Raw genomic sequence first — 12493 nt, 5'->3', positions numbered from 1 at the left:
AAGTGCGGAGGTTTAGAAATTCCCTTAAAGTCCACCTTCAAACCACAGACTGAACTTCGGATTTTTATCCACGTTCAATTAAAATTTTCTTCTCAGTTTGACATACGAAGTAACGCCAACTTGCATGCTGAAACTTCTTGATTTGCAATACAGATTATTAATTCGTTTATGCTGTGAAGTATGGATCGGAAACCATATAAAAATGGTAGCAAGGTATTCATAATTCTCGTAAGATTTCAATATATAGGAGAGTTTAAAAGTTTGATTTTACAGGTAATGGAATATTTATAAAATTTTATTTGCACTAGAGAGTGGCAAGCGAAGACTGAGTGCGTATTAAGTTATACAATACTTTCAATTTATTCCGTTCAATTGAAACACTAGCAGTTAGATTTTTGGAATGAAATTCTCATACTTTTTAATGCAAATTTTGGACTCTGTTTGCCATCTTTAACATGTTAAGTGGTCTCTATATATTAGATTCATTGTGGACCAAAATAGTTGCTTACTTGCAAATGAAAATGTCTCTGTCTTATGAATATTGCTTCATGATCCTAACATTTTCTAAATTGTCTAAACATGGGATGAAATGATGTTCATATGTTAAGTTACTGGCAGATCGAGAATAGAGTACATTTATATTTATATATGTGAGATGATTAAGGTGCTTAATAAAAAGCTAGTAAAAGGCATAAAACCTGTCGTCCTACCAATTGCAGTAATCATAATAATTTAATGAACTAATTATGTGTGCTGCCTATTGTGCTCTATTTCATTGCCTGTTCAGTTGTAACAAAAATATATCAATAAAGTCTTCATTTCTGAAGCTTTTTATTTTTTTCCATGTTAATTAAGAATGTATACATCAATAAAGGGCTTCACATGTAGTGTAGCAGATCACAGACCAATGAAAAGTGAGATCTGAACTTTAAAGTTAAGAAGTCCAAAAGAATGTACAATAAATAAATTAATTAAAATCAATATACTATATATATATACTAGTCTTAGGGTACGCCCGTATCATTGCATACAAAACTTTAAGAAACAACGTTAACATTACAAAATATTCTCTATAAACTAAAAAGAAATACTAAAGATAAAAGTGCAAGTGCATATTGACATGTTCTATTTAGCTAACTCAGTAACTAAAGAAATGGTGTCGTACTATAGTCCTTTGGTACCTTATTATTGGAATTGTCAGTAAATTTGGATTAGAAGAACCTTGTCAAAACATATTGTCAGAGGCAGATCCACTTTTGAAACTAATTAACACAATACACTTTTGAAACTATGGGTGGGTAAAATTGATATTAGTTCAAATAGATAAAAATATTATTAAAAAAATAAAGACTCCTAATCCATAAATTAGTTCAAAAGGCTCATTTTCACCTATTATAGTTTATAAAAAAGTAGTACTAAAAACTAGTTAGTGTAACTTTTCTAACTTTCCTACATCAAAACTTTATTAACTAAAGAAAAACCGAAACTTTTAGATAAAATTTTATTAACTAAAGAAAAGCCCCTCCTAAACCTAAAAGGAGAAAAAAAAAATCATTAACTAAAGAAACCTCCTCCGAAACCTAAAGGAAGAAATTTAGTACTCCTAAATATAAATGGAGTTGAATGAAAAACTTTTCTAGTTTAGATAAATTAGGAGAATAATTAATTGATTATTCTTATATAATAAGGCATTAATTAAATGACTATTCCTAAATAGTAGGAGATTTATTAAATGATTTTTTCAAAATATTTGAAAACTAATAAAATGACTATTTTCTCCAATGTGAAATCTATTTTTAAAGGGTAAAAAAAGCGAACGACATTTCGCTAAGGGCATTCGTGCTTTTAATAATACTAGAACTCCACTATTTTAGCCAAATCAATTTTTTTTTTTTTATAAAAATAATAGAGTACTATTGGTGTATTTCTTGTTATTTTTTCTTATATGCAAATGACTGTTGATTTCAATTGTATATTTTTTCTCAGTAAAAAGAAGAATGGCTAGAGCTCCATTATTTTTCTTGACTGATAAAAAAGATATCGCCAAAATAATAGAGTTGCAGTTGTATACTTTTTTTTTAAATTTTTTCTTTAGATACAATGACTATTTATTTTGACTATGTATTTTTTATAAAAAAAATTATGAAAATATACTTGCTTAGAGCTCCATTATTTTTAGTCTAACAAAAAATTGTAAACAAAATGGTAATGAAGTTCAAACTATGTATTTTTTCTTAAAAAAATTTAAATACAATGATTATTTATTTTAGCTGTATATTTATTCTTCTTTAGATAAATTTGTAGGAGTTTTAACTGAAATTTCATCATTTTAACCAATAAAATAGATATATTAATGACTACGTTTTTAAATGCATACTTATTGATTAAAATTTTAAGAATATCAATAGTTTCTTTTGAAAGAAAATAAAGAGGAAAAATAGGTAAGAAGACAAAAATTACAAAACATTTATCGTCAGTTGTAGGAAAAAGAAACTTACATTCTATGTAAGTATTATTTAAAATATTTTTGGTTCTTATTAGGAAAAAGATATTTAACATAAATTTAAAATTTTAGTTGATTTAGAACTCCTAAATATTAGGGAATAAGGAAGGATTTAATTACTAAAATTATACTTGATTTTAAAGTCCTAAATATTAGGAAAAATAACTAAATTACAATTTTGTCCCTTGTAAAATTTATTTTTAAAGGATAAAATAGGCGAACGACATTTCACTAAGGGCCTTCGTGCTTTTAATATAGTATAGATATAGATATAGATAGATATAGACTAGTCTTTATATATATATATATTCTGAATTGCAAAAGAGCTATTTTCAAGTAGTGTTGGAGCAGGGTTATGTATTAACCAATATTCGATTGATTATTCTGAGTTTATCAAAAAAAATGAGCACTATTATATCAAATTCAATGATTCAAATGTTGGGATATACTATTAACCATGCGGTTTAGACATAGTATTATATTTTATTCTTTATGGAACAATTGTTTATTTAATTTATTCAATTCAATAAAGTACTATTTTAAATAGATCATGTGTTATATGTGTGTCCTTTTAGTTATGTAGTAGACAATTTAGTGTATGAAGTTTTAGCTCATGCACAGAAGATTAAATTGTTGGTTCTCATAATTAATAAACTATGTTCACAATCAAAGATATTGTTGGACAAAATATCTTGATGATTGTAGCCCAAGATTATCGTATAATTTGTCTTGATTATGGGAGTAGTTTTACTCCAACTTCTTGTGCTAGTATACTCAGTGTATATTGAATGGATCAAGTAGAGAAAAGATGTTTTTGTACTGAATATATAGAACATTTTCTCTAATTCATTAAATGAGCTTATACTTCTAATCTTGATATAATTATTATGATCAATGTAATTTGTTTATGTTTTGATTTATCAAAAGGTACGACTCTATTTAGAGTTAGTATATGCCTAATAGTTAGACAATAACGAATAACATTTGTGAATAATAATTAGTTGATAGAATCCATGACTCGGTTTTGGGTTTGATGATACCCCTTTATGTAAGCTTATAAGTTTTCATGTGAAAACCCGGCCGGTGAATTTTGTATCCGTCACATGAAATAGTTTAAGTGGAATTATAAAGGATTTAATTAGTTAATTGAATTAAATTTTCAGTGATTTAATTTAATTAACTGGTATTTGAAATCTTAACATGGGGAGTTAAATAAGTGTTCATGAATTTTCAAAATTCATATTGAGGAGTTCAATTGCAGTTTTTTAGTGGAATAAATTGCAATTAATTATAGTAAGAATTAATTCATGCTAATTTCGAATTAATACTATAATTAGGAGCTTCTTATTATTTCTGTGGTCCCTGCTATACCTAGTAAAAACCTGGACAGACTTGGGTAAAAAGTAGCTTGGGAGAAAAGTTATCCTTTTGAGTTAGAGTATGATTCTACTTGCAGAATCCTACATGTTTTTGAGCCCCTATTGTGGCTTAATTTCGGGTCTATTAAAGGAAGACTAGTTTCACCTAATAACTTACCTTTCAGTTGTATTGTTCTTGCCCACCCAATAGCAAAATCGTCCAAGGTTTTACTAGGCAAATAGCAGAAAACTGCAGCCTTGGATTCTTGCTGCTTGGAAGGTTTGTGCAACTACTTTAAGAGGTTAGTACTTCTAATCTCATTATTATTGCGTTGTCTAGTTCACATGTATTTGATGCATAGTTTGTATGCTTGCTTTCACTGCGTATGTTCTTAACATCAAATGAATTAGAATAGAGGTAAGGTACAGTCAAAGGGTGCAGCCCAGAACAGTGAAGCCAAGAGTTCCACAAACCATGCAGAAGAATTCAACATTTTGAGATACATGACCTAATTTTTTCTTCTGCTTGTCCAAACATGTAGTACTTGAGTAATTCCAACCCTGCTTACACAACAAAGATTTGTCCAATCTTTCTTTGATCCTCACTTTTTCTATTCTTTCGCTCAATACTTGTAAATGTGCATCAACAACATGCCATGATCTCCCTGCCGAAGATCACCAAAAACAAGTTGCCATTGTTCACGATGAGATACGCGACTAGAATAAAGAAGAAATATGTACCTTCATCTCTATTCTTCTGAGCTCTCACTTGTTGACGGATCATCCTATATTTACTTGATGGCACGATAATTGCTGGATAATTAATAGTTGAAGAAGCCATTTTTTTCTGACTTGTACCTTGATTTTAACATAACGTAGCCAAGAGAGGTTTTAACTTTTAAAAGCTGCAGTGATGAAGTTTTCTCAATTTTGCTTGTTCTAATTGCTTGCCTCGATGTCTGTTTCGCTTCTCATAATTAGTACAATTAGGCTTGGGGTCGTGGGACAGCGGCTCTAATAATGCCACGAAGTTATCTTCGTGATCACGGGAAACTAAATCGAAAAAATTAAAGAAGAAAGAAAAAGCAACAGATACCCTTTTTTAGGAGTGTGTCTACAAAAGAAAAAGAAGTCATAATTAAATTTGTAAGGTTTCAAGGGACCATGTTAATTATGGGGTTAATATTGGTAACAAGAATAATAACTTTAATTATCATACTTTTAGATAAGAAATAGTCTTAGTCTATTTGTTAACTTGAGTCTTAAGTAGAAAACGTCCTAAGTTCAATTCTACTTAATCAAAATTTTTAACCACATAGACTCTCTCAAATATTTGCAAAAAAAAATATGCTAGTTGAGGTTTAAACCTTTGACCTTTTAGAGCAAAATCATATATATAACCAATGCACCAAGAGACAATTCATGTTAACCGATGTTATTTTTTTCCTATCCATTTCCTCACAGTATTAATACATATATTTAGTAAAAAAAATTGACGAAGCGCCGTTGCGTGACACCACTTTGTTAAGCGTGTATCCGCCCCTGCTTTTGAATATACTACTTATACACATAATGTTTACGCAAAACTATAGCATTAACTTGCCATGATTCGGACTAACAAATTAATCACTATGTAATGGAAAAAGGGTAATTTGCAGTTTTTTTGAGTAACAAACTCCCACGCATAGCAGAAGCTTAGTGCAACGGGCTACTCTTTTTTAAATTAAACACTGCATTTACCCCTATTCAAGTTAAGGCGATTCTGAGTGTTTTGCTTTGGTCGTATAAATAAGGGCGTATTTCAGGATAGCATTCTAATTTCTAAATATTGGTAGAGTATTTTTCAAAATCTAATCTCCAGAGCATTCTTACTAAAGAGAGATTTTTCATGCATTGACCGTTCAAGCATAACACTTCTGTTCAAAATGCACACAGGAGAAGAAATAGAAATGCACAGTATCAGTTGCATCATATTTCAAGGGAAAGAATATTAAGTTATGCTGTACAATTATGAGAAAACAACTGTAGTAAATTACAGAGATACAAGAGGAGATTCCACCTGTGAATTGGACAAAGTAGCAAGTATTTATAGTATGCCCATTTGAGAATCAGTGTTATCAATCATCATAAGAAGCATGAGGTGCAGCAGTGCAGCCAGTGTCAAATGGATCTTCAGACCCACAACAATGCCAGTATTGAAAAACTTTACCACCGTCAGGGGTGTCCATGGTGCCGCCAGCATAAACACTCTCAAATTTCCTCCTTGTTTCTCCTGCTCGAAGAAACACGAGGAAAAAGAAAGATGAGTTAAGGTACTATCTCACTCATTAAAAAGTCGGACAAAGTAAGGAATGGAATAAGGTAGCAAGATAATATCCTTCTGCAGAAAGAAGCAGAAGTTCTTAAAGGAGAACATAATGTTCCTATATTTTCTTATTCTTGCCAATACAACATATAAAATGATAACAGCGAGGAATAAATCCCAGTACCTTCCATTCAAAAGCATTGCATACGCAATGGGAATACGAAGGAGAAATCACATAACTGACATATATTACTTAATTAGTCTTGCCAAAGGTAAATTCTGCAGAAGTTACTCCTTTCAAAAGAAATTGCTATTGTGAGTTATTTATTCTATCTTTAACGGAGCAGCTTTGCCAAGACGTTCACATCAAACACATGAAACACCAGGGAGATATTGGTTCATCATTACATAAACTTGTATTAACTAAGATCTAAATGCTCCACCTTCCCTATTTTGCTTGGCCTACATCAAGAGAAGAAGGCTATATTAACTTAGGAAGTGATAATTGGTAGATATGTCGAGAAGGTTGAAATATATGCATAGTCTTAAGAACTGCAATCATGGTCCTCATCTTTAAAGTTGATGCTTTCCAGGGGTGACTCTCGCAAATCAACACCTTATCCACTCAGAAAGACTTAGTGGTTGAGGCATGGGATTAACGACATGGAAATCTCCTATTCAAATCTCAGCTACAACACTTTGGTGTGTACTCACCTGCTCAAACTTTGGTGGGTAGGATACCTTGGCAACTTGTGCTAGTGGGTTTGACAAATTGTAATCAAGGCGCCACACAAGTTGATCCAGACACCACCGTAATTTTTTTAAAAAAGGAGAAAGATACTAATATCATCCAGCCAAAACCAACTGACCCATCCCAAGTATATATACATTTATAGAGAGACAAATTCTACTTTTCCTCTCTAGTCCAGCTAAATTTTCATTTCTAAGATTAAGCAACTATAAATCGAGTCCAAAAATAGTCATTTTATGTGAGCTCTTAACCAAAGAAAGAATACATGCAACTAAAAGTAACCTGATTGATCGAAAAGTTCTTGTGGAAAAGCATATAACTAGTTTTTCTCTCTACTCATTTTGTGGAAAAGTTCTTGTTTGTGCAAGTAAGGCAAAACTAGTTGCTGTTCAATAAGAACAAAAATCACTAAAGATCAATCTCAGACTAGTTTCGCTCGGCCATATGAATCTTCTATATCCGTATACTCCATTTGAACCCTTTAGGCCTTTACATTCCACTATTGAATAATTGGAGATTCTCAAATTCTCACATCTCTCCCACAATGCCATACAATTTCTAATCAAGCTTAAGAGACTCTTGACGAATCTACTTACTATTGTGGACCATGAAAAGGAAAAGTAACTGATGACAAACATATAAAAAGAAAATCAGGGCAAACCTTCTGCCACAAACACCTTTACCGAATGGAACCAGCTTCAACTCCGAGAAGCCTAAACCCAATTCAATCTAACAGTTTTACCTTCACCAAATAGAATTTTCAACTCAAAGAAACTTGATCCCCATTCAGTCTAAAATTTAACTCCAACGTTCCTACATAAAATTGTACTGCTGAATTGTCCAAAATGATAATGCTGCCACGACCCTTTAAGCAGGATAATGAAGGACAAGAGGAGTCGTTATTAGAAAGCTTAAGTATGACTCAGTGCTGCTCAACTAACCCACTTTTAATGGAAACACTATCATAAGTTAAAACATTCTCAACTTTTAACATGTTCAGAGAGTTGGCATCTTATAATCAAAACAACATCGGGTAAATTACACTAACAACAATTGTGAAGCTCTCAAAAGAAAGTCAAAACCGCAACATGTCCTTCCCCGCACGCTCATTGTCCATTTTAATTAGACATAAGTTTGACCTAGCACAAAGTTTAGACATAGAGTTTATATCACATATTTCCTCCGTTTCAATTTATGTGAACCTATTTTCTTTTTGGTCCGTGCCAAAAAGAATGATCCCTTTCCTTATTTGGAAACAATTTACCTTTATGCAATGATTTATAGCCACACAAAATATATGTGCCTTATTTTACACCACAAGTTCAAAAGTCTTGTGGTGTACTTTAACCTGTAGCTTGTAGATAGACCACGATTAGAGATAAATATCACCTTTGAGTAACTATACGATAATTGCAAACTTCCCCTGATGGAAATAGCTCAGCAGCGCCTCCCCCCACCCCCCCCTTTCCCCTAAGCATGGAAATTTGTTATACCTTTTTTTTTTTTTTTTTTTCATATTCCATAATGTCCAAAGACCGGAACATCTGATACTTAAGAAACAAAAGAGATAAGTTAACAATAGGAATTACCTAAATTAGAGGTTTTATCTACCTATTTTATGAGATTAGTAACTATGGTAGTACAGATGTAAGTGAGAGAAGGGTACCTCCAAAATGTGCAGTGTGGTAACAGCAAGCACGAGGGTGATTGAGCAAAGGGTCGAACTGGGTCTTGCAATTCTTGCACGTCCGGAGATTCTCTGTTTGTTTCTCAGAGCATTGAACTAACAATCTTGCGGCCCGCCGTTTACCGAACTCAATACTCGGAAGCGACCTGAATAATGGAAGAATGGTGGTTCGATTTCGACGACAGATGAAAGAATTTGCATATGAGATTACATGATTTGGACATAATTGGGTGGCCATGGACATGGAGCTATAACGAAATGGAAGACCAAAGGATTTTAGCAGGGAGACCAGGGGAAAATATCGGGGCTATAACTGACGGCAGCCTGGTAGTTTGAGGGTAAAATGGGTAAATTATGTTAAATTTGGGCAAAGATAAAAAAAATGGATCAAATCAATATAATTATGATGATTTAACTATTATAAATTTTTATTTTACAATCAAATTTTAAAAGTTTCTTTATTTTAAATTTCATGCTCACTCTAATTATGCCATATAAATTGAATTGAATAAAGTACATGATGGGTTTTTAATGTTTTTGCCTTATGTTTTGATGATCTAACAAACTTACTGTCACGAACCAGATAGAGAACCTGACACACTTGGTACACATTACAAATGAACGGATTACAGCCGGAACTCCAACTAATGTGAACTACTGCAAGTATAGAAAATAGAGAAACAAATTAAGGACTTGATCCCATGTGTTTCCCCGACAGCAGTACGAAAGTCAACTATACACAGCTGAAAAGTGACTGCCACAGAAATAGTGCACACAGTGCAACAGTTTTGTAGTCACTTGCCTTTGACATACCAAGTACTTACATCATTCAAGTGATGTCATCAAAAGTGTATTAACAAGAGCATTATAACAAAACATCACTTGAACACTTGAGAATTCACTTCAAGCATTCAAGTCTTCTGCAAACAGTGAACCCAATTCTCAAGAGCTTGAAGAACAATGTTACGCTACTACGGACCAGTTCCTAAATCTAGTATTTTATTGTCCTTAGTTGAGTTGTAACTTTGTGATTGTTCTTATTGTAATTCCTAAATTTCTTAGTTAGAAGCGTTGCTTAGGAACCCCTTTGTAAAACCATAAACTTTCTGAGTTTGTGTTGTGACTAGAGTTAGTCATAAGTTAAAGTCTTTGTAACTAGTGAATGACAAAGTGGCTTGTGGTAAGTGTATCACAAGTTAGTTGAGTTGAAGTCTTTGTAATAGAGTCATTACAAAGTGGCTTGTAATAGAGAGTTTACAAGTTAGTGAAGTTGAAAGCCCACAAGTATAGGTCGTGGTTTTTGTCCCCTTGAGTGAGATTTTTCCACATAAAAATCTCCTGTCTCATTTGCTTACTATTTCATTAGTATTCTCAGTGGAAACTCATAGAGGACCAGGTACTCTATAGGTTGGTGGACTCATATAAACAAACAATTTGTATCAGAGCGAGTTCCTTCTATCAGGCTAACACCTAGGAAGGATTCGTATGGCTGCTCCACCAAATTTTGAAAAAGGTCAATCTACGTATAGACCACCCAGGTTCAATGGGCAGTACTATGGGTGGTGGAAGACAAGAATGCATCATTTTATCATGGCCGAAGATTCTGAGTTGTGTGATGTCATATGTGACGGTCCTTACATCCCAACAAAGGCTCTTGAAGAACTTCCAGTCTCAATGCCAAAAACTAGAAAAGAATACACTAACACAGATATGAAAGTTGTGGAGAAAAGTTTTCGTGCCAAAAAGATTTTGATATGTAGAATAGGACCTGATAAATACAATAGAATTTCTGCTTGTGAAACGGCAAATGAGATATGGGAAGCTCTACAAACAGCACACGAGGGAACCACTCAAATAAAGCAATCCAAGATCGATATGCTCACTACCGAGTATGAACACTTTAGGATGAAGGACAATGAATCTATTCAAGATATGCAGACAAGATTCACCTCCATCATAAATGAGTTACACTCACTTGGTGAAACCAGTCCTAGAAACAAGCTAGTGAGAAAGATTCTCAGTATCCTGTCCAGTTCTTGGGAAAGCAAGGTAAATGCTATTACTGAAGCAAAGGACCTACAGGAACGGACCGTAGACGAGCTGGTTGGAAATCTGAAGACCTACGAGATGAAGAGGAAGATAGATAGTGAAAAAAGAGAACCAAAGAAAGAAAAGAACCTGGTACTCAAAGCTGATAGCAATGACTCGAGTGAGAAGGACAGTGACATGGCCTACTTAACCAAAAGATTTCAAAAGATAGTCAGAAGGAATGGAGGAATACCAAAAAAGGGTAACTCTAGCAAACCAAAGAACTATGATCTCTACCATAAGTGTGGAAAGCCTGGACACTTCATCAAAGACTGTCCTCTATTGAAGCAAGAGTACTCCAAGTACAATCCTAAGAAAGCAGCCAAGAGGAACCCAGTTCCTGACAAGGACTTCAAGAGGAAGAGATCTACTGACAATATGGTGAAACATGCTCTTGCAGCATGAGGAGATTCCTCTAGTGAATCTGAAAATGAAACTGATACAGGCGACAACTCCATGATGGCAGTCGAAAGTGAGGAAAATGAATATGATTCAATAGTTGCCTTGATGGCCCAATCAGATGATGATGAAGACGATGACAACATCGAGGTAAATTTCAGGGATGTTAAGAGAAATATGAAATCCTACTCCCCTAAGAAACTCATGTCTTTAACTAGTGTATTGATTGATGCCTATCAGTCTTGTGGAGGATAAGGATGCCTTGACCTTAGAGATGTGAGAAGCTGTACAAACTAGAGATGATCTGGTAGTATGTGTAGTTGATCTAAAGGAATCCAGTTGCGAGCTGGAGAAAGAAAAATGTATTTTAACTAAAAAAAATTGCTAACATAGAACATGAAAGAGATGACTTAGTGGTTGTAGTTGTTGACCATAAGGAAACTATTGAAAACTTCAGAAAAGAAAGAGAAGCCTTATTGAAGAGAGTGACAGAGATTGGGGAAGAAAGAGATAATCTCTTGGTAGTAATTACAGACATAAGGGAAACAATTGAGGGACTAGGGATTGAGTCAAAACCTAGAAATTCTAGAAAAGGAAAAGAGGTAGCCAGTGAGGAACACATTAGGCTTGAAAACGTGTTGAAGGCTGTGAGAACTAGTATGTGTCTAGAATTTGAGAAAAACAAGCATCTCCAGACTGAACTGGAAAGAGTAAAAAATGATCTTGAAAAGTCCCTAAAGTGGACCTGGTCCTCAAAAGCTATCACTACCATGTACGTCAATAATGGTGGAAACAAGCAGGGATTAGGGCTCCAAATGGAGAAAACCCCTTACAACCCCCATAGCAAGTATGTTACTGTACTAGATAACTAGCTGTGTACCCACTGTGGAAACAATGGGCATTTCAAGGAAAATTGCCAAGCCAGGGTCCAGTCCATTCAGAAAAACAAACTGTTTGCTGAAAATGTAACTACTAAAAAGGGACCAGGTTCCACTCATAAAAAATGCATGTTACCTGCATAGACTAAGAGAGCTCTTATTCATCCTCTTGCATACTACAAGGGACCCAAACTTGCTTGGGTTCCTAAAACTAACTTTTGATCTCCTTGTGTGCAGGGAACAGTGAGAAGAAGCAGTCAATAATGGTTTATGGATAATGGATATTCAAAGCACATGACTGGGAACACCATAGACTTTCTTTAACTAAAAGCCCTGCAATGAGGGAGTGTATCCTTTGGGAATGGGTGAAAGGGGTACATTCTGGGAGTTGGAAAAGTCGGGAAATCACTCACTCACTCTATTGAGAATGTGTACTAGGTCAATGGTCTTAAATACAGTCTCTTGAGTGTCTCTCAGATCTGTGATAAAGGAAACAAGGTGGAGTTCTTGTCCAAGATATGTAC

The 12493-nt window shown here is 33.9% G+C and overlaps 2 protein-coding genes and 1 long non-coding RNA gene across 3 annotated transcripts; 1 reads left to right on the top strand and 2 right to left on the bottom strand.

The window, feature by feature from the left end:
- Positions 1 to 4248: 4248 nt before the first annotated feature.
- On the bottom strand, positions 4249 to 4939 carry LOC104224055 (uncharacterized). Its single transcript, XR_011405131.1, has 2 exons — positions 4603 to 4939; positions 4249 to 4526 (listed from the first exon to the last, which is right to left on the bottom strand). It is a non-coding gene; the product is annotated as an uncharacterized lncRNA (long non-coding RNA).
- A 930-nt stretch (positions 4940 to 5869) lies between these two features.
- Positions 5870 to 8904, bottom strand: LOC104224054 (uncharacterized). The gene is made up of 2 exons (XM_009775610.2): positions 8584 to 8904; positions 5870 to 6133 (listed from the first exon to the last, which is right to left on the bottom strand). Exons 1-2 carry the CDS (start codon positions 8846 to 8848, stop codon positions 5979 to 5981), a joined length of 420 nt encoding a protein of 139 aa, XP_009773912.1. The 5' UTR covers positions 8849 to 8904; the 3' UTR covers positions 5870 to 5978.
- Positions 8905 to 10089: 1185 nt separating this feature from the next.
- On the top strand, positions 10090 to 11097 carry LOC138885739 (uncharacterized). Its single transcript, XM_070166717.1, has one exon. The coding sequence runs from the start codon at positions 10090 to 10092 to the stop codon at positions 11095 to 11097; it is 1008 nt and encodes a 335-aa protein (XP_070022818.1).
- The last annotated feature ends 1396 nt before the right edge of the window (positions 11098 to 12493 follow it).

The sequence above is a fragment of the Nicotiana sylvestris genome, chromosome 2 (assembly GCF_000393655.2).
Source record: "Nicotiana sylvestris chromosome 2, ASM39365v2, whole genome shotgun sequence".
NCBI classification, from domain to species: domain Eukaryota; kingdom Viridiplantae; phylum Streptophyta; class Magnoliopsida; order Solanales; family Solanaceae; genus Nicotiana; species Nicotiana sylvestris.
This window is presented reverse-complemented; position numbering and strand designations above follow the sequence as displayed.